Below are 21,376 nucleotides of genomic sequence, written 5' to 3'. Positions count from 1 at the left end.
ATCGACAATAAGAACATGAGTAACACGTGACAGAAACATAGGATCTGATCTCATTTTCACAGTTTGTGAAAATGTTTTTAATTTTAACCATTTATAGCTTTCTCTATGTAGTCGAAATAGATTATTATTCTAGTCTTTAAGGAACAATGCATACATACAAGCTATTATATCAAGGCCTATGAATGTGTGATCATATTCCCGACTAACTGAAGCATCTCTTTAGTCTTCTCCGCTGTTATCGGTAACTCGAGAGTCACCTGCACTCGTAAAAACAAGAAAATATGGATCAAAACTTATCACAATCTTTTTCAATAACATCATCATTGAACACTTAATCACATAATTATGATCAATTTTGCATCTTGCAAATCCCATCTCGATTCTGAACTAAATGGGATTATGGGACCCATAATTGATACTTTATCTTAATGATTTTTTAGTTATTGAGTCGACAACAAGCGTCGATTTATTTGCGACTTGATTGACTCTTAGAGCCTAAATTAAATTTCAGGCAGAATTTAAAACCCATGGAAATTTGAGTTTACCATTTTCATGGCGTCTCAATTTTATTTGATTTTTTTAAAAAAAAATTTCCTACTTATTGGCCGGAGGTCCACTCGGAAGCAATCTCTCTATCCGTCGAATAGAGAGAGTGATGACTTTCTCTACTTTTGAGAGTGTTTTTCACTCTGGGTGGAGAAATGACTTGTCTTTATTCTCGGATAGGGGAAGGATTGTCTACATCTCACCTCCCCCATACACCACTTATGTGGTATTGGGTTTTGTTGTTGTTGTTGTTGTTGTAATTATTTGTGTGATTTACCACTAAGATAAACTCACCTGTTTGAAGATTTCGCTATGAGAGACCTCCTTAAAGCCCTGCAAAATGAAGAAATTTGCAATTAGCCAATTAGTTACATCCATATGAAACAATCAAAACATATATATAAAGATATATATACTGTATATGGTTTACTCAAGAAGAAGCAACAAACCAGTTTTCGGAACATATTCAAAGAGGCTTCATTTGAATATCCAATTTTGGCACGAAAGGTATTGATCTTATGATTTTCAATGGCAAAAACTAACATCATCAATACTGTTTGCATCCCAAGTCCTTTGCAACGACTTCTCAAACAACAATGTGATGGTAAAAATGATCAATCAAACATATAAATTGCATTTAAATATATATAATACTAATACTAATACCAACAATAAGATCATACAGTCATATAAAAGAAAACATTGAGCTGAAAAAATGCAACATAAATACCATATATGACACATCAAGGCATAAACGAAAAATTAAGAATAGATCAATATACTTGAATTTAAGCTAAACTTTCGACTAGGCCTGGCAATCCAAACCTATATTGGGTTGATTAGGTATAATGGGCTTTATATTTTTACCTATTGGGCTTCTTACTATTTTAAATCAAAGTCATAATAGGCCTACAGAAAAAATACACCAGCCATAACTCAGGTGGATTGGGTTTTCTACTTTCACCTATTGTTTTTATTATTTCGTATTCTGTTATCACCTATTGGTTTTTCATCAAAATCTGCTCCTCTTCTCCAATTTCTCATCAGTTAGGGGTTTAATATTGAAATCTACCGATTACAAATTTTGTTGTTTGTACTTTTATCTGATGTTTGTACTTTAACCTATTGTTTTTATTATTTTGTATTCTATTATTACCTATTGGTTTTTCATCAAAATCTGCTCCTCTTCTCCAATTTCTCATCAGTTAGGGTTTTAATATTGAAATCTACCGATTACAAATTTTGTTGTTTGTACTTTTATTTGATGTATATTTTTATATGTTCTGCATTCTGCACCAAGGTGATGAACTAATGATACATATTCAAATTAAAAGTTAATAAAGTATTTGCTACTTTGCTGCTATACTTAGCTAGAAGTTATATATATATATATATATATATATATATATATATATATATATATATATATATATATATAGGGTCATCATCACGAGAGAAGCACTTTTTTGGGGAAGGGGAAGTAAATTTTTTATATTTATTTTTTCGTTTTTTTTATTTTGAATTTTTGTTTTCAAACATCAAGAACACATGAAAATATGAACATTTAAAAAAGACACTTTGTGATGAATGTTATCATTTTGACGGGAAAACGCTCGATGAAATAAATGATAACATGCATCATGAGTAATGTTTTAATTAGAGTTTTTTTTTTCATCGTTTTTTTTTTCATCTTATGTGAAGTTTTGTTTCAAAATTTAGCCCGATTTAGAGTTCAGGGTGTAGGGTTTAGTCCCTAAACCCAAAACATTAAACCCTAAACTCTAATTAAAACATTAGTCATGATGCATGTCATCATTTATTTCTTCGAGCGTTTTCCTGCCAAAATAATAACATTCATCACAAAGTGTCATTTTTAAATGTCCATATTTTCACGTGATCATAATGTTTGTAAAAAAATTTCCAAAAAAAAAATTACTTTCCCTCAAAAAAGTGCTTCCCTCTTGATTTAAAACATTATATATATATATATATATATATATATATATATATATATATATATATATATATAACCGTCAAATAGAGAGAGGGATTTAAAACCCATGGAAATTTGATTTTACCATTTTCATGGCATCTCAATTTTATATTATTTTTTTATTTTATTTTTTCAAAACTTTTTTCCTACTTATTGTGTGATGACCCAGAAATTTCGACTAAATTTAAACTTAATCTTTGTATGATTAACATTTCCGACACGATAAGCAAAGTCTGTAAAACTGAATCTCAAAATTTTTGAATTACTTTTATATATTTAAATACCCTTCGGTTGTTTTCGACGATTCGCGAACAATTATATGTAAATAGATACATATATACTATAACATGAAAAGGTAACAATGTATTAATTGTTTGATACCGTACATTAAACTTATTGGTTTAAATATCTATTTGAATGTATATGATAAGTTGAAATATTTATTATTAAAATTTATTTATAAATAACTTCCAATGTGTATTTAAAAACTGATTTATGTATATTAAAAAGATATATACATATATATAATAAACTATAGTAACATTCGTTTATTGATTCAATTGATATTTAGATAAGTTAACTAAAGCGTTTAAGATGAACCAGTTAAACACTAATTTGTTACAGTGTTTTCAAATTGCCACATTACTCAAAATGCTACAGTGTTTTCGAAAATCACTATTTGCTACAGTGAAATTGACTTTGCTACAGTGAATTACTACAGTAAAATTTGACTTTGCTACAGTAAAACGCTATTATAAAAATGTATTTTAACAAATAGCGAGACGATGATTTATAGAAGTAAATGACCAAAACACTCGAAAGTTTAAGATACACTTTGAGTGATATAATTAAGGGATAATTTAAGGCTATTGATAAGGCTAAAAATGAACATATATTTCATAGCATTATCCCCCAAGAAAGACAGGATTTTAGTTGTAATTGTTCCATATTCAAGTAATATTCGTTTATATTTAATAAGTGCGAAGACAAAAGGCGAAAACGAAGAATTGAAGACGGAAAGGTCCAAAATGCTCAAATGTACAAGATACAATTAAAAAGGTTCAAATTATTGATGAAGAACGTCTAAAAATGACAAGAGTACAAGTTGCGGAACGCAAAGTACATGATATAAAATAGTACGCAAGGACGTCTGAAAATCCGGAACCGGGACCCGAGTCAAGAAGAAACGCCCGACGCAACGGACCAAAAATATCTAGTCTACTATGCACAAGAATAAAATATAATATATAAATAATTATATTAATTATTTATATATTTATATTTATTTTATATTATGTCGACAAGCTAGGAGCCAAAACAATGTGAGCTGTCCCTGGTCCTCATGCGAGTCGCATGGCCAGAAGGCCATTTCCATGCGAGTCGCATGACTCCAGATTTCAGGCCAGGTTCTATAAATTGCAACATTTTCTGCCGAGTAAAGAAAAAAAAAAAAAAACACACACACATACATATTACTCCGTATTTATTTTATTTATTATTTATATTATTATTATTGTTATTATTATTATTATTATTAATAAGATTATTATTAATCTTATTATTTTTTTTATTATTAGTGTTATTATTTTTGCGATACAAAAATAATAATGTACATCAAATATTACGACGGAGTGCTGTCCAAGTAATTTTCAAAATGAGTTTTCGAGCAAGCTAGAGCTAAGGAAATTATGGGTTATTGCCAAGGAAGTTATGGGTAATGTTCGGGGGTATTTTTTTTGTGAATCAAACCTCGTGTTTATCATCTCCGATGCGTCTACGTGCTTTCCTGCAATATTGTATATCAATATTAAACAGTGAGTTTATAGTATCCCTTTTTAAATACTTTAAATATTTTTGGGCTGAGAATACATGCAAATGCTTTATCAACCGATATACAATATTTATATGCGTGAGTTTCATTTGCTCCCTTTTTAATTGCTTTTGCAATATACATTTTTGGGCTGAGAATACATGCACTTTATTTTAAACGCAATGGATACAAGTACATACTAAATTCTACACCGAGTTTGAACCGAAAATCCCTTAGCTTTGGTAAGTAGTAACTGCCAGTTATAAGAACTGGTGGGCGCGAGTAGTAGTATATGGATCCATAGGGCTTGACATCCCCGTCTGTTCCAGGTATAGAAAGAAACTCTAGCCTGAACTATAAAACAGACGTATGCTATTTGAAGTTAGTACACGTTGGATTGCGTGTATTGTACATGTTGGTTGCATGTTAAACGAGGGGTACTTATTATAAACGTTAAAGTTTAGTTACCAGGGTTCTCAACTTTGTAGAACCGATTGATAAACGTTTCGGATGAAACAACTGAAATCTTGTGATCCACCTTTTATTTAAAACATAATGATAAACGTTTTGAATAAAACAACTGAACTTTTGTAATCCACATTGATATACGGATTATGTGTAATATTAAAACTATGAACTCACCAACCTTTGTGTTGACACTTGAAGCATGTTTATTCTCAGGTTCCTAGAAGTCTTCCGCTGTTTGCTTATATGTTAGACAAGCTATGTGCATGGAGTCTTACATGGCATATTTATCAAAGAAACGTTGTATTCACCAAATCATCACCATGTACCTTATTTAGACTGCATTGTCAACGGAAGTACTATTGTAAACTATTATATAAGGTGATTGTTTATATGTAGAAATCATCAGATGTCGAAAACCTTTGATTTAATATTCATTTATGGTGTGCCTTTTCAAAAGAATGCAATGTTTATAAAACGTATCATATAGAGGTCAAATACCTCGCAATGAAATCAATGAATGACGTATTCGGCCAAATGGATTTGGAGCGATCGTCACATATTGGCCGTATATATATATATATATATATATATATATATATATATATATATATATATATATATATATATATATGTTGTATTTGAAATTAGTGTTAGTATTTCAGCTCAAGTTTTGAATTTAGTTTGGTTATATTATTTTGGAGTACCACATAGACGGTCACAGATGTTACAAGCTTTGAGTTTTCCTACTTAGAAGATATATTTGTTGTCTTCAAGTGTTGTTATAAAATAAGTACTATACGGATTATCCCTGTATTTAACTACTAAATGAGAAATTGATAGTTTTTCTTAATTGTTTTTGAAGGATCATGTATGAGAATGTTCAAGAGCACCCTATGAGTGATGGACCGCATTAAAAAGATGCAAGTTCACCTACAACGGGTCGACAACAACGTTCTCATGTACGAGACTATTTTAAAAAAGTACCCTTAGGGTATGACGAAAAACAAAAGGCAACATGCACCGGCTGTAGATTGTCGTTTAAGGCCGAGCATGGAACTACTAATATGAAACAACATATTCCTAGATGTTTTAAGCTTGAAGAGTCTGGTCCACTACAGAAGTGTATACGTTTAGATCAATCGATCTATAAAGAAAAAGTGTCAGTTTCAATTATTGAACATGACTATCCATTCAGCTATTGTCACACCCCCAAATAGGGCATGGGGTATTTGTGACTAATTATATCAAATCACAGTTGTATAAACGAGAACGACTCTACATGAGACGTTTTGTTGAGTTTTGCAGCGGAAGATAAGTATGTCTTTAATTGATATGATATGTAATGAAGACTCCAAGCATAGCAAGCAATCATCATCAAAGCAGTAGATATACAGCGAAAGCAATATTTAAGTACCTGAGAATAAACATGCTTAAAAAGTCAACACGAGGTTGAGTGAGTTCATAGGTTTGTCATAAATAATGATTTCGGTAATAGTGTTAGACCACAAGATTTGTTTTCATAAGTAGATCACTCAGATCCAGTCAAGTTGATCTCCCGCAGGATCAAAAAGTTATGCCAGTGCGTGATATTTAGACTAAACGTTGTTTGCCCCGTGACAAGTTGTTCTGTCCTTGTCGTTTAATTTCATTATCAAGTAATACAAAGACTTAGTCAAATGTATCGGGGACGTTACTCCCGATAGGCCTATCCCCAATAATTAAGAATGCCGCAGCAATTAAAAATATCACTGTAGGGACTTAGTCGGACATAGCCGGGTATAGCATAGTTTAACAGTTGGTACTGATATTTAGACTAGACTTTCAAGTTTACCCCGTACAAGTTATCGTTTATACTTGTCGGTTGGGGAGTTGCTGGTCATAGCTCAACATATCACAGTTAAATGGTTGGTACTGATATTTAGACTAGACTTTCAAGTTTGCCCCGTACAAGTTATCGTTTATACTTGTCGGTTGGGGACTTGCTGGTCATAGCCCAACATATCACAGTTTAATATTTGATACGTGTAAAACAGTTATAAAAGTTGCGCATGTATTCTCAGCCCAAAAATATATGAAAAGGGAGCAGATGAACTCACATTAAATAGCAGTTGAAGTATTTCACGCAAGAAGGAAAGTAAAGCAAGTAAGTGATCTGGATATCAACTAGTAGTAATTCTTCAAAGGGAGAATGAGAGAAATTTTGGTGTGAGTTTGAATGAGAAATGAGGGATATTTATACTTGAAAAAATTAGGTAAAAAGAATAAAATAATTAAAAGAAAAAGAAATATTTTAATTTTTAATGGGATTTTAAAATTCAAAAGTATTAAATGTTAGGTAATGGGATAATGCACAAAATAAAATAATAAAAGTAGTTTTCCATTATAATTTTTAATTAAAAAGTAATTTATTTATTTATTTATTTATTTTATTAAAAAAATCATTTATTTTAAGGATTTTTTTTTATATATATTTTTTTAAAATAAACAAATTGATTTACTACTTTTCCAAGAATATTTGTCAATATTTTTTTTATTCATAATAACAATACTGATAATAAAGATATTAATTATTGATATCTTGTTTAAAAAGGATATTAATAATAATAATATTAATATATCAAATTAATGCGTAATTATTTACAAATAATTGTTCGTGAATCGTCGGAATTAGTCGAGGTTAAATGAAATCATATAAAGATTTTTGTTTAAATTTTGCCGGAAATTTACGGGTTGTCACAGTATCCCCCTGTTAATGGAAATTTCGTCCCGAAATTTAGTTGTTGCCATAAGTCGGCGTTGTTTGTAAACAGGTGAGGATATTTTCATTTTATTCGATTTTCACGTTCCCAGGTATACTCGGGGCCTTGCGTGAATTTCAAAGGATAGAATATTGTTTTGTTTCTAGCGTTTAAATCTTACGATCCATAAATTCTACGAAGTGTATTTTATTATTAATGCGGAGGTTATCTAAAGGATTTAACAAGAGTGTCATTGATTAGGTTTTTCTCAGAAAGAGATGATGACGTTATACAAGCATTTCAATATATACATGAAATGTGTGATGAATAATAGTGAGCTTATTTAAACCTTGAGCGTTTATGCCACAATATTAGGGTAGACAAAATAGAGAGGAGTTCATGAAAATCATAATCATGAAATTTGATAGAGATCGTCATTCTTTACAACAAGAATGATGAATATGAGTTGAAAAATAGAGTTTTATAGACATTAAATAATATGGATAAAACGATTCGATTATAGAAAGAGTATAAATGAAACCATCACAAAAGAGTGAAATGAGGAAATTAAATGTTCACCTTAACTTTTGATATGGTTAAAATTGATTTCCGGAATTCAAGGGATTTAAAGAAATCTTCATAATCTTTATAAGATTTGATTCTCCGGTAATTAAGAAAATTAGGATTTTCTTTAATTAAATGCGGTGAATTGTCTCGATTGCTGTGTCTAGAATTTTGCTATAAATTAGCTTCTTCCGTTTCATTATCTTCACCACTTCTATACTTTCTTCCTCAATTCATACTTCCAAAAGATTTCTTAATATGCTCAATCCAGTTCTTGTTCTTGACCTTATATTGGTTATCGCCACAATCTTCCTTCTTTTCCAACTCCCACCAGAGGAGTGTGTTTACTTCTATTATGCTCTAGGATTTATTGTGTTTTTAATTCTCCCGTGTCTTTATATTGCTATACGCATTGATATACACGGTTTGTAATTTCGGTATCGTTATCGGGCTTTATATTTTCCCTTATATGTCGAAGCTCTTTGCCTTTTTATTCTCCTCTCGACTCTAAGTAAAGCGAGTAATGGTCCAGAATTTGTAGGTATGAATTTTCGAATGAACATAATGTTCTAAGCAGGAAGGAACGTAATATCATGATTTGATTTGTTATATTAAAAGAATTACGGAGGATAAAACTATCAAGAATATATGTTCTTGATATGTTCAGAGATTAAGTAGAATGTAAGAATCGTGTAACATGGCAAATGATGATTAATAAGTCTATGAATCATCATCTTCCATTAAAAATTTAGCATGACTTACTGTAATATAATCACGTTGGCCTGACGTCATTATATTATACTAACTCATGCTTCAATTCCCAACACTTCTTCAAAACATTTATAATTTAAACTTAAATTTTACATAATATAGAAACTAAAACAGTTTCCTTTATTATGTAACAAAGATATCGCAAAGAGATAATTTATTGCGGACAAGAATAGTTATGAAGATATCTTCAGAAACATCGAGGATATTTATGACGAAAGATACGATGATATCTTAGAATTTTCTAAGATCAAATGATAATGAGGAAAGTTCTTCTGTAAGGATTTAAGATAAGTAAGGAGCAGGGTAATTGCTAATGATTTCAACAGATACTGAATCATCTAGATTCTTTGAATACAGGTTTAGTCCTTGAGATTTGTCCACAGCTTCCTTCATGTTTTGCTCAATCCGTCTTTCAATACCAGATTTTCTTTTGAGCTTTTCCAACGCACAATTCTTTATTATCAAGCTTCTGGTCATTAAGACCATCTACAGCCTTTGCTGCTTCATTAGCATTATTAGGGTTAACGAATCTGAATCGTTGATTATAGTTCTAAGGTGTTTTCAAGAATTTTGAAGAATGTACAATGTAACATATTAATGTGAGATATAAATATTTCTCGGGTATTACCTACCCGTTAAAATATTTTCACCATCAACAGTTTGTACAACAGAATATTTAATTACAATCTTTATGATAATATACGTACATATATATTTTCCTTCAGATGTAATCATGGATTTAATGAGTTAATATAATATTAAACTCATTTGATTTGAGGTTGGAACAAGAATAAACAATCTCCAAAAACTTTTAGAAACTACATATTCTCTGCAGAGTATTTCTTCAATGTAGTTATGAATCAATACTTCTTCGTTTGTTGTTACTGGTATTCCTTGGTATCTATGGTGCGTATGATGTTGATGCTCGTGGCATAGACTGCGATGTTGAGGCTTGTGATGCGGATGTTGTTGTTGATGAAGCTGATGGTGCTGATGCTATTGCTGATACTGATGCAACTGCTGGTGCTTATAATGCTTGCTGTGTTAATGATGTTGGCGGTACTGTTGAGGTTGTTGCTGATTCTGGTAGTGCCGTCGGTGCTGGTGATGTTGACGATACTGCTGGTGGTGTTGCGGTTGCTGTTGGTATTGCTTGTGGTGTTGATGATGTTGGTGATGTTGGTGGTACTGATGGTTCTGGTTATGTTGCTGGTGTTGCTTATGGTATTTGGGTAGTAGGTGTGAGCCTAGCTTCCAAATCGTGCACTATTTCCTCCAGGGTTTCTACTTTACGCTCGAGTCTATGGATTTGTTCTACCCATTCCTCCGTAAGGTTTGTCAATTCTTGATATTTAGTTCGAAGTCTTCTAACTTCTTCTAATAACCCTATCTGGTTAGAATTCGGGAGTAGAGGACGAATACTGTCATGGGCTACATCGAGTCGACCTTCGAGGCGGAAAATCCTTGCGAAAAGAGTGTAAACGGTATTGCGAACAGGTTCGTCGGTAAGCGAATCGAGTACTCCGACGTTTGGTGGTAAGTTTGGCTCGTGATAAGGAGTACCTTCTTCATTTCTCCATAGGGTGAGTATTTCGCGAACCCATCCCCATTTTCTGAAGAAATCACGGTAATTGATCGGTGGGTGTGTTCCCGTCACGCTACCTTCGGAGCTAGAGGAACTTGAGGAATCAGGTGAGAAATCCATTTTATGTGTTTGGAATAGGGTTTGATATGAAATGGGTGTTGAATATTGAATGATATATTCGTCTCCTTGAATACGTATATATAGCAAAAGATTTCCGTAATTTACGAAGGAAATTTAGGGAAAGTGTTTGACAAAGTTTATGGAGATAAATAGGATAAGATATGATTAGATATGATGTCTCAATACTCCATTTATGCAATAATTGCAGTATGACGTGTCGAGATAAAAAATGATAAGTATGTAATCAGATAAACTTTCGACTAAAGACTTTTAATTCATAATGGCCTATTCAGGTCTAGGGGCTTGAGCTATAGGATCCTTTAAATCGGTAATCCAAACCCTTCCATTCTAGAGTTTCGTAGACGCCATCCGTCAAGAAAATTCAATGATCAAAAATAACGAGAAAGCAAAGATTTTGAAAGTAATGAATATGAATAGTAGAGATTTCAAGAATCATGGATAACATTTTATGTAATACATATGTAATACACAAAACCATGATAGATGACAAAGGAATGTCGAGAATTTCCGAAATCATGGTGTCGCATATAAATATGGTGGCGGGATTGGATAGTACTTAGGAGAATGAGCAGAGTTCTTAGATTGGCTCGGCATTTTAAGATAAGTAAAGTTTCTAAAGTATAATATAACATTTAACAGTTAAAGGCAATAATTAAAGGCACTATGGTTAAGGATAGTTGTAGTCCTACATTGCTAAGGTACCTAATTGTATAAGGCACACATAAAATGCAATCCTGGTTCTCTACAACAACCTGCTCTGATACCAATCTGTCACACCCCCAAATAGGGCCTGGGGTATTTGTGACTAATTATATCAAATCACAGTTGTATAAACGAGAACGACTCTACATGAGACGTTTTGTTGAGTTTTGCAGCGGAAGATAAGTATGTCTTTAATTGATATGATATGTAATGAAGACTCCAAGCATAGCAAGCAATCATCATCAAAGCAGTAGATATACATCGGAAGCAATATTTAAGTACCTGAGGATAAACATGCTTAAAAAGTCAACACGAGGTTGAGTGAGTTCATAGGTTTGTCATAAATAATGATTTCGGTAATAGTGTTAGACCACAAGATTTGTTTTCATAAGTAGATCACTCAGATCCAGTCAAGTTGATCTCCCGCAGGATCAAAAAGTTATGCCAGTGCGTGATATTTAGACTAAACGTTGTTTGCCCCGTGACAAGTTGTTCTGTCCTTGTCGTTTAATTTCATTATCAAGTAATACAAAGACTTAGTCAAATGTATCGGGGACGGTACTCCCGATAGGCCTATCCCCAATAATTAAGAATGCCGCAGCAATTAAAAATATCACTGTAGGGACTTAGTCGGACATAGCCGGGTATAGCATAGTTTAACAGTTGGTACTGATATTTAGACTAGACTTTCAAGTTTACCCCGTACAAGTTATCGTTTATACTTGTCGGTTGGGGAGTTGCTGGTCATAGCCCAACATATCACAGTTTAATGGTTGGTACTGATATTTAGACTAGACTTTCAAGTTTGCCCCGTACAAGTTATCGTTTATACTTGTCGGTTGGGGACTTGCTGGTCATAGCCCAACATATCACAGATTAATATTTGATACGTGTAAAACAGTTATAAAAGTTGCGCATGTATTCTCAGCCAAAAAATATATAAAAAGGGAGCAGATGAACTCACATTAAATAGCAGTTGAAGTATTCCACGCAAGAAGGAAAGTAAAGCAAGTAAGTGATCTGGATATCAACTAGTAGTAATTCTTCAAAGAGAGAATGAGAGAAATTTTGGTGTGAGTTTGAATGAGAAATGAGGGGTATTTATACTTGAAAAAATTAGGTAAAAAGAATAAAATAATTAAAAGAAAGAGAAATATTTTAATTTTTAATGGGATTTTAAAATTCAAAAGTATTAAATGTTAGGTAATGGGATAATGCACAAAATAAAATAATAAAAGTAGTTTTTCATTATAATTTTTAATTAAAAAGTAATTTATTTATTTATTTATTTATTTTATTAAAAAAAATCATTTATTTTAAGGATTTTTTTTTTATATATATTTTTTTAAAATAAACAAATTGATTTACTACTTTTCCAAGAATATTTGTCAATATTTTTTTATTCATAATAACAATACTGATAATAAAGATATTAATTATTGATATCTTGTTTAAAAAGGATATTAATAATAATAATATTAATATATCAAATTAATGCGTAATTATTTACAAATAATTGTTCGTGAATCGTCGGAATTAGTCGAGGTTAAATGAAATCATATAAAGATTTTTGTTTAAATTTTGCCGGAAATTTACGGGTTGTCACAGCTATGTCGAACATGAGGCAATAAGAGATTTACATCGGGATAAAAAGATGTTAACAAGAAACAAAACAAAGGGGAATGTTCTGAATATTTTTTAGAGAGAAAAAGCGATTGTTAAACACAAGTTGGGAGCATAACTAGTAGAATTTGTTTTACATCAGAGAATTTTATTACAATTGATGGTTACATGTCGTTAAATGCTCATTATGTTGATGAAAGTTAGACTTTAAGAAAAAAGGTGTGAGTTTTCGATTTACACCTTTCCACGGAGTGGTACTATATAGTAGAGTATATGGTTAACTTTTTGAAAGTTATTATTCACAATCACGTTAGATAACGCATCGTACAATACTAGCTTAATTGATTCTTTGAAGAGTCATTTAACATTAAACGACATGTTAGTTTGTGGGGTGATTTCATGCATATAAATTGTGAAGCACATATGATAAATCTCATTGTTCAGTCAGGAATAAAGGTTATTCCGAGTGCTACTGAAAAAAGTTCGAGAGTCGGTCAAATATGTTAGAAGAAGCGTGACTAGACAATTTAAATTTGCCAAATGTATTGAACATCTTTCATTATAGTGTGGTAGACATGAACGTCAAGACATAGTTACTAGATGGAATTCTACACATTTAATGTCTGATTGAACATTAGTCTATCGACGGGCTTATGAGCGATTGCAACTAGTAGATAAGGACTTCAAAACATGCCCAACACAAGAGAAGTGAACAAGAATAGAAGGAATCAAAGAGTTCTTGGAACCTTTTTACGTCATCACAACATTGTTTCGTGAGAGCAGTTATTCGACCCGTAACTTGTATTTTTACAATGTGTAAAAAAATCCAATGGTGGATTCAAGAAAAAATGAAAAATTCTGATCTAATTTAAGTAAGATGGCTTCTGCCAATACTTATCGAATTCCGCTTTCATCTCACAAGCCATCTTATGATTGCATTAGAATTCGTCGTCGCTTTTGAATACAGTGTTGAATTTTCATTATGTGAAAATACAAATTATAGGTTCGATAACTGCTCCCGGAGAACATGTTGTGGTGACATAAAAAGATTCCACGAACTCTTTGATTGCTTCATTCTCATCCACTCCTCTTTTGTTTGGCATGTTTTGAAGTCCTTATCCACTAGTTACAATCGCTTATAAGACTGTCGATAGACTAATGCACAATCAAGCATTAAATAGGTAGAATTTTATCTAATAACTATGTCTTAACGCACATGTCTACCACACTTTAATGAAAGATGATCAATGCATTCCACAAATTCAAATTTATTAGTCACATTTCCTTTAACATATTTGACCAACTCTCGAACTTTTTTAGTGGCACTCTAAATAACTTTCAATCCAGTCTGAACAATGAATTTTAGCTAATGTGCTCTACAACGTATATGCATTAAATGACCCCATCAAACCAACCCGTCATCTAATGTTAAATGGCTCTTCAAAAATTCATAAGCTAGTATTGTACGACGCGTTATCTTGTGAATACTTTTTTCTCGAATACCTCAATTTTTCAAAAATTTAACCATATACTATGCTAATAGAGTACCATTGTGCGGAGGGGGTATAACTCGAAAGCTCTACCTTTTTTCCTAAAGTCCAACTTTCATCAACTTAATGAGCAATCAACGACAAATAACCATCAGTTGTAATGACATCCAAAAATCTATGTAAAACAGATTCTACTAGTTATGTCCTCCAACTTGTGTTTACGAATCACTTTTTCTCTCTTAAATATATTCAAAACATCCGCCTTTGTTGTGTTTCTTATTATCGTCTTCGTATCCAGATGTAAAAATATATGTAATCTCTTGTTGTCTCGTGTTCAACACAGGTAAATGGATAGCCATGTTAAATAATTGAAATTGCCACTCTCTCTCTTTAGCTCTATTGATCTAAACGTGTACGCTTCTGTAGTGGACCAGACTCATCAATCCTTAAAACATTTAGAAATATGCCGTTTCATATTAGTAGTTCCATACTCGGCCTTAAACAATAACCCACAACCAGTAAATGTTGCATTTTGTTTTCCGACAGCCCAAAGGGTACTTTTTCAAAATAGTCCCGTACATGAGAACGCTTTTGTCAACCCGTTGTAGATGAACTTGCACCTTCTTCGTTCGGTCCATCATTCATAGGTTGCTCTTGAACATTCTCTTACATGATCTTCAAAAACAATAAAGAAAGACCATCAGTTACTCTTCTAGTAGTTAAATACAATGGCAGTCCATATAGTAGTTAAATACAATGACAGTCCATATGGTACTTATTTTATAACTACTTTTGAAGACAACAAATATATCTTATAAGTAGGAAAACTCAAAGCTTGTAACATCACCACCTTAGTGAAGAATGCACATATAAAAATACACAACAAATAAAAGTACAAACAACAAAAATTGTAATATTAGAGCTATAAATTCATAATTGGTAGGTTGTCAAAATCAAGATAAACCTCAACATAACCCTAACATAGTTTCAAGATTAAAATCCTACCTGATGAGAAATTGGAGAAGAGGAGCAGATTTGGATGAAAACCCCTTTAACACTTCGATCATCAATTTTTCATAACTTCTTCTTTCGTATTCATGAATTGGCGTAAGGGTATATTTTGTTAGAAACACGATAATAAAACCAATAGGTAAAAGTAAAAAGCACAATACTAAAACCAATGGGTTAAAGTAGAAAACCCAATCAACCTGAGTTATGGTGTAAGGATCGTATAGCCCAAACACAATGTCCTCCAATATAAGCCCAAGAGTTCATCCTTATTCCAAACCAATTGGTGATATACTGACTTCCCCTTAGACTTATATACATACATTTGTTTTATCTAATAACCGATGTGGGACTTTGGTTTGCACCCTTACAATCTCCCCTCAAACTCAAGTCCATCTGGGCCTCCCCTCCAACAATAGTCCGGATCCAACCTTTACCGCCGCCAACTCGGAACTCTCAACCTGGTGGGAGGGCACGGAGATTTCGATACAAGGCTTTCATGATCAACTCATCGTGTCGAGGTCCCCTCGAACGAGAGCTGGGTCCACTCATCGTTGCACTTAACTGAGGGTGCGCCACGTCGATGCGTGCGATCGGGGTGCGCCCATTGCGCCGCCCACCACATCGGGGCTATAGCCTAGCTCTGATACCAGTTGTAAGGATCGTATAGCCTAAACACAATGTCCTGCAATATAAGCCCAAGAGTCCATCGTTATTCTAAAACAACTGGTGATAGACTGGCTTCCCTTTAGACTTATATACATACATTTGTTTTATCCCATAACCGATGTGGGACTTTGGTTTGCACCCTTACAATGGCTTGAGTTACGGCTGATATGTTTTTTCTGTAGGCCCATTAAACCTATTATGACTTCCATTTAAAATAGTAAGAAACCCAATAGGTAAAAATATAAAGCACATAATACCTAATAAACCCAATATGGGTTTGGATTGCCAGGCCTAGAAACATGTAATGCTTTTAAAGCATCTCATGTTACTTAGTATAAAACATGTTATATTAGGTTACTTTTGATTTCATAGCTCATTTATTCTCAATGCAAGACTTCTATCTCTTTAGAAAAATTTACGGAAATAAATGGGTTTTGACCTGACCTGACCTGACCTGTTTGACCCATAACCCATTTGACCCGTTTGACTAATTACCTGTTTTGACCCGTTACCCAGCCCAACCCAACCCAACCCAACCCAACCTGGCCCGTTTGGACCCGCTTGAAATTTTGACCTATTAGACCATGACCCGTTTCGACCCAAAACAGTTTTGACCTATTACGTAAACCAACCCAACCTGACCCGTTTGCTAGGTATACTTTCAACTTAACAAATAACAAAGAACTAGGATTGAGCATTGTAGGTTTAGTACCTTTTAGGTTCGGCGATCATTATTTCAATCTCAGCCAGATGAGAATCTTCCAAATCATTCATATATATATTAACATCGCCAACCATAGCTGCAAAACAGAACTATCAAAAAAAGAATAAGAAGCACCAACAGAATTAAATGTCTTAAGAACATGAAACTAATCATTCAAATGTAATTCACTTTAAGTAGAGACTTGCTTCAGTCAGATACGTACTGTAGTTATTTAAGCAAACTTGATTCGATACAAATAGTCAAATATAATGTATTTTTTAATAGGAATATGTGTTCCTATACAAATAAAAGTGTTACTTTTTTCAGTTTAGGTCAAACCTCAAAAGGTAACAATGCTTCCATATCCATTTTACAAAAATTTAACATTAATACATATACTACCACTGATCTGAAAACAGCAAACTCCAACATAAAGATAAATCAAAACCTAATTGTATATTTGTATATAAATAATTTAGTACAACATATAGATATTGTAAAACCCCATAAATAATAAAGAGAGTAAAAGGAAAAAATATTGACCTTCAACATGAGGATTGCCATGAATGAAATTTCCAACAATTAAGTCTTTATCCAATATAATAAAAGTGCACTCTGCAAAAATTCATTACTTATTAGTATTTGAAATATATCTACTATTTATTATTTGATTATTTATCTGTTAAATTAGAAAAGAAAGAAAAAGACTGACTGAGGGGGTCTTGGGTCCATGAAAGCTGCATCTGGTACTCTTGTTCTAGAGTGAGAGGATCCGACCCGGTTGCTTCAAGTAGAGCTGGATCTTGCATCCATTGATGGTAATTGAGCACGTGTTGTTTCATGTACGCTACCAGTATCACTTTCGAACCCTCCAAGCTCACCTCCATTTTCTTTTTCTTTTTCTTTTTCTTTAGCCGTCACTCACGCAGGCACACGCACACAAATATATGTATGTATCGGATACTGGGCTTTCTTGGGCCGGACCACGGTTGGGATGTAACATGTAGCCCGATCTTGTGATTTCCTTCTTGATATTCTGCTAGAAAACGTTTATTTTTCACTTTATATAAATAAAATCAATAAATAAATTTTTAAGCTTGACTATATATTGCTATAGCGAATTTAGTGATTTTTTAGTAATCGATAAGGCGATAAATCAAGCCCTAAACGATTGATTGTTTTAAGATTTGTCAGTTTGCAAAACGAGACACATGGTCAAGTTAATAAAAAAAACAATATACTATTATAATAATAATAATAATAATAATAATAATAATAATAATAATAATAATAATAATAATAATATAATAATAATAATAATAATAATAATAATAATAATAAAATGTCTGCGATTGCTACAAGAGCTGCTTTCGCGACAAACCATTTAATAAAAGTGATATAATAATTGATGTTTTAAAAAACGATATAATAATAATAATAATAATAATAATAATAATAATAATAATAATAATAATAATAATAATAATAATCTCTCCATCGCCGCAACCGCCAGCGCCGCCTCAACCGCCGCCGCAAGCACCACTGCAACAACCTCCGCCGCCGCAACATCCGTCGCCACCGCTGCTACCTAACCTGTTTCTTTTCCCCGATTTGTACCTTTGCATCTGTGAGATCGAAGGTGTCATTTGCTGGTTTTTCGTCTAAATCAATATTTTCAATTCGTAAGACGTTGTATGCTCGGTTTTGGATCTTCCATCTGACACAACCTTTTCTTGTCAGTGAGTCCAAGTGAGTAATTTCCTTATCAGTTCATCCTCTATATGTCCAATAATAATAATATAATAATAATAATAATAATAATAAAGAAAATGGAGAGTGTGATTTTTAACATGATGAAACACAGACAGAATGAGATTGGGGTGCTTAATCTCCATACTGTATTTATTTAGAATAGTTATTGGGGTGTCCACCAGGTGTTTGTTAAAAATCCCCAGTGGGTTTTTCCTTGGCTTCTTGATTATAATTATATTGGTGTATTGGTGTATGGGGATTTTGCATCTGTTATTTTAGCTATGCGCTTCAACTAAAGGTTGTGTGTAGCTATGTCGCATGCCGCTGTGAAGTTTCATTGTCCCTTTGTGGGTCTTAATGGCTGTCAAAATGGGAGTGGAAATGGGCTAGTTAGAAGTTCTCTTATCAAGCATCTTAGTGATCGTCATTGTGGTATCGATGCGCGGGATATCACTCGACATTCTCTTACTTTTAATTTGGGTGTTTATACTGAGGCTGATGTTACTTTTAGGCGTATGAGAATTTGGTTATGTGGTGTTTGCTACAAAACACACACGGTGTGTGCTAAGTGCCGTCATGGTAGGGGCCCGGATGTGCCGCCCCCCGATGAGGGGAATGGTGTTGTTCGTTTTGTGCTTCATAATTTTTCCAAGCCACTAGCTCCCTCTTCTCCTGCTCGACTTTGTATTGAGGATGGTTCGGTGCGTGATCATTACGATGGTTTTGACGTGGCTCTCCTTGATCGGTTGTTCTCTAAGGGGTTTCGCACGGTTAAGTCTATCCCTCCCAAGTGTCGTTTGGGGTTTTCTCGGGTTTTGAAAGGTGCTCTTGATAAGGTGATCTCTAAGCCTAATGACATTTCTAGTTGGGTCTCTTTGTTGGTGTTACCCCTTTGTACCCTTAAAACCTTTCGGCCACGGAGTAGTCGTGAGTCTAGGTTTTCGATAAAGCATCGGCATCAGGAAGAGAATATTTCCCGTGCTATTTGCTCTTGGGGGACAGCGGGTGGAAGTTTACAGCTTGTGAGGGAGTATTTGGCAGAGGATTCTCCTATGTTGTCAGTGGTTGATGATGAGGTCCTTGATTTGGAAGAGCGTAATATTAAGCAGTGTCGTAGGAAGATTTGTGATGGCCATTACACTGCTGCAGCTCGTGTTCTTTCTTCATCAGGCGTTGCTCCTTATAATGACGCCACACTGGCGGACTTGCTGTCTAAGCACCCTTCTTCTATAGCTCCATCCTTGCCTGATATGACGGTTGATCACCTTCACCTCGTTACGACTTCTGCTGTTATTTTGGGCCAGATTAAAAGTTTTCCTCGGGGCACTTCATGTGGTAGGGATGGTTTACGTGCACAACACCTTATGGATTGCTTGAGTGGTGCTGCTGTGGCAGTCTCGGATGAGTTGGTTGGCTCTATTACCGGGGTCGTTAATCTCTTTCTAGCTGGAAGGTGCCCTATAGAATTAGGAGAGTATATAGCTAGTGCTCCCCTCACACCGCTTGTCAAGTCCGGCGGTGGTCTTCGTCCTATAGCTGTGGGTACTGTTTGGCGACGTCTTGTTTCGAAAGTTGGCGCTGCTATGGTTGGCCAGTCTTTGGGAAGTTACTTCGATGGTCTTCAATTTGGTGTTGGTGTTTCTTCAGGTGGTGAGGCAATTCTTCATGATGTGAATCGGTTGATTGAGGATCGTGGCTCTGATGTTGGCCTCTCTATGTTATTAGTTGATTTTCAAAATGCCTTCAATCTAGTTGATCGTACGGTCATGTTACGTGAAGTTCGTCGCCTTTGTCCGAGCATTTCTCGGTGGGTTGAATTTTGCTACTCTAATCCAGCCAGATTGTATTATAGGAACCACACCTTATGGTCTTCTCAGGGGGTGCAACAGGGTGATCCCCTTGGTCCGCTGCTTTTTGCTTTGGTCTTACAACCCTTGGTTTCTAAAATCAGAGATAATTTTGAGGTTTGTCTTCAGGCGTGGTATTTGGATGATGGCACTATTATTGGGGACACTTTGGTGGTGGGGAAGGTTTTGCATTTGATTATGGAGGATGGGCCTCGTTTTGGGCTACATCTCAACGTTGAAAAAACAGAAATTTTCTGGCCTACGGAGGACCCTCGCAGCAGCCAAGTAGGTGTCTTTCCTCCTAATATTGCTCGGCCTTTACATGGTGTTAAGTTGCTAGGGGCCCCCGCAACTTCCGATCTTGGTTTTAGTAGTGAACTGGTGATGCAAAGGGTGATCAAGTCCATTGCGCTTATGGATAAGGTTGCTAAGCTTGATGATCCTCAGTGTGAGTTGTTGTTGCTTAGGGCATGTACGGGAGTTTCTAAACTCTACTTTACCTTGCGTACTTGTCCTCCTAGTATATTTGAGGCGGCTCAACCCGCTTTCGATGGAGCCCTTCGATCTTCCTTGGAGCGTATTGTTACTGCTTCAGGGCCTGGGTTTGGTGATTGGCAGTGGCGGCTTGCCACCTTGCCATTTGCATTTGGAGGGCTTGGTGTTTATTCTGCGGGAGATGTTCGTCATTATGCTTTTCTGGCTTCTCGATTACAGTCTGCTGGGTTGCAGACCAAGCTCTTACGTCATACGGGTATTGTTGGTCTTGGTCGTGCTTTTGAAGATGCATTGGGTCTGTTTAATAATACGGTTGGGTTTGATATTTTAGGTAATCCGAGTGAGGTCGCTGCCCCAATATGTGATGACCCGGAAATTTCCGATCAAATTTAAACTTTAATCTTTAAATGTTTCCGACACGATAAGAAAAATCTGTAATGTTGAGTCTCAAAAGTTTTGGAAACTATATTC

The 21,376-nt window shown here is 34.2% G+C and overlaps 1 protein-coding gene across 4 annotated transcripts; it reads right to left on the bottom strand.

Annotated features, from left to right (window-relative positions):
• On the bottom strand, window positions 1–17,717 carry LOC139872842 (GCN5-related N-acetyltransferase 9). Of its 4 annotated transcripts, none has more exons than XM_071860769.1 (7): window positions 17,524–17,717; window positions 17,355–17,426; window positions 16,821–16,908; window positions 15,437–15,514; window positions 996–1,128; window positions 841–879; window positions 1–257 (listed from the first exon to the last, which is right to left on the bottom strand). In XM_071860769.1, the coding sequence occupies exons 1-7, from the start codon at window positions 17,696–17,698 to the stop codon at window positions 177–179; spliced, it is 666 nt and encodes a 221-aa protein (XP_071716870.1). In that variant the 5' UTR covers window positions 17,699–17,717; the 3' UTR covers window positions 1–176. The 4 variants fall into 4 exon arrangements, with proteins under 4 accessions (XP_071716870.1, XP_071716871.1, XP_071716873.1 ...); XM_071860770.1 differs by having other exon boundaries at window positions 15,437–15,511; XM_071860772.1 differs by lacking the exon at window positions 15,437–15,514.
• Window positions 17,718–21,376: the final 3,659 nt, after the last annotated feature.

Source organism: Rutidosis leptorrhynchoides, chromosome 10 (assembly GCF_046630445.1).
Source record: "Rutidosis leptorrhynchoides isolate AG116_Rl617_1_P2 chromosome 10, CSIRO_AGI_Rlap_v1, whole genome shotgun sequence".
In the NCBI taxonomy this organism is placed as follows: Eukaryota; Viridiplantae; Streptophyta; class Magnoliopsida; order Asterales; family Asteraceae; genus Rutidosis; species Rutidosis leptorrhynchoides.
This window is presented reverse-complemented; position numbering and strand designations above follow the sequence as displayed.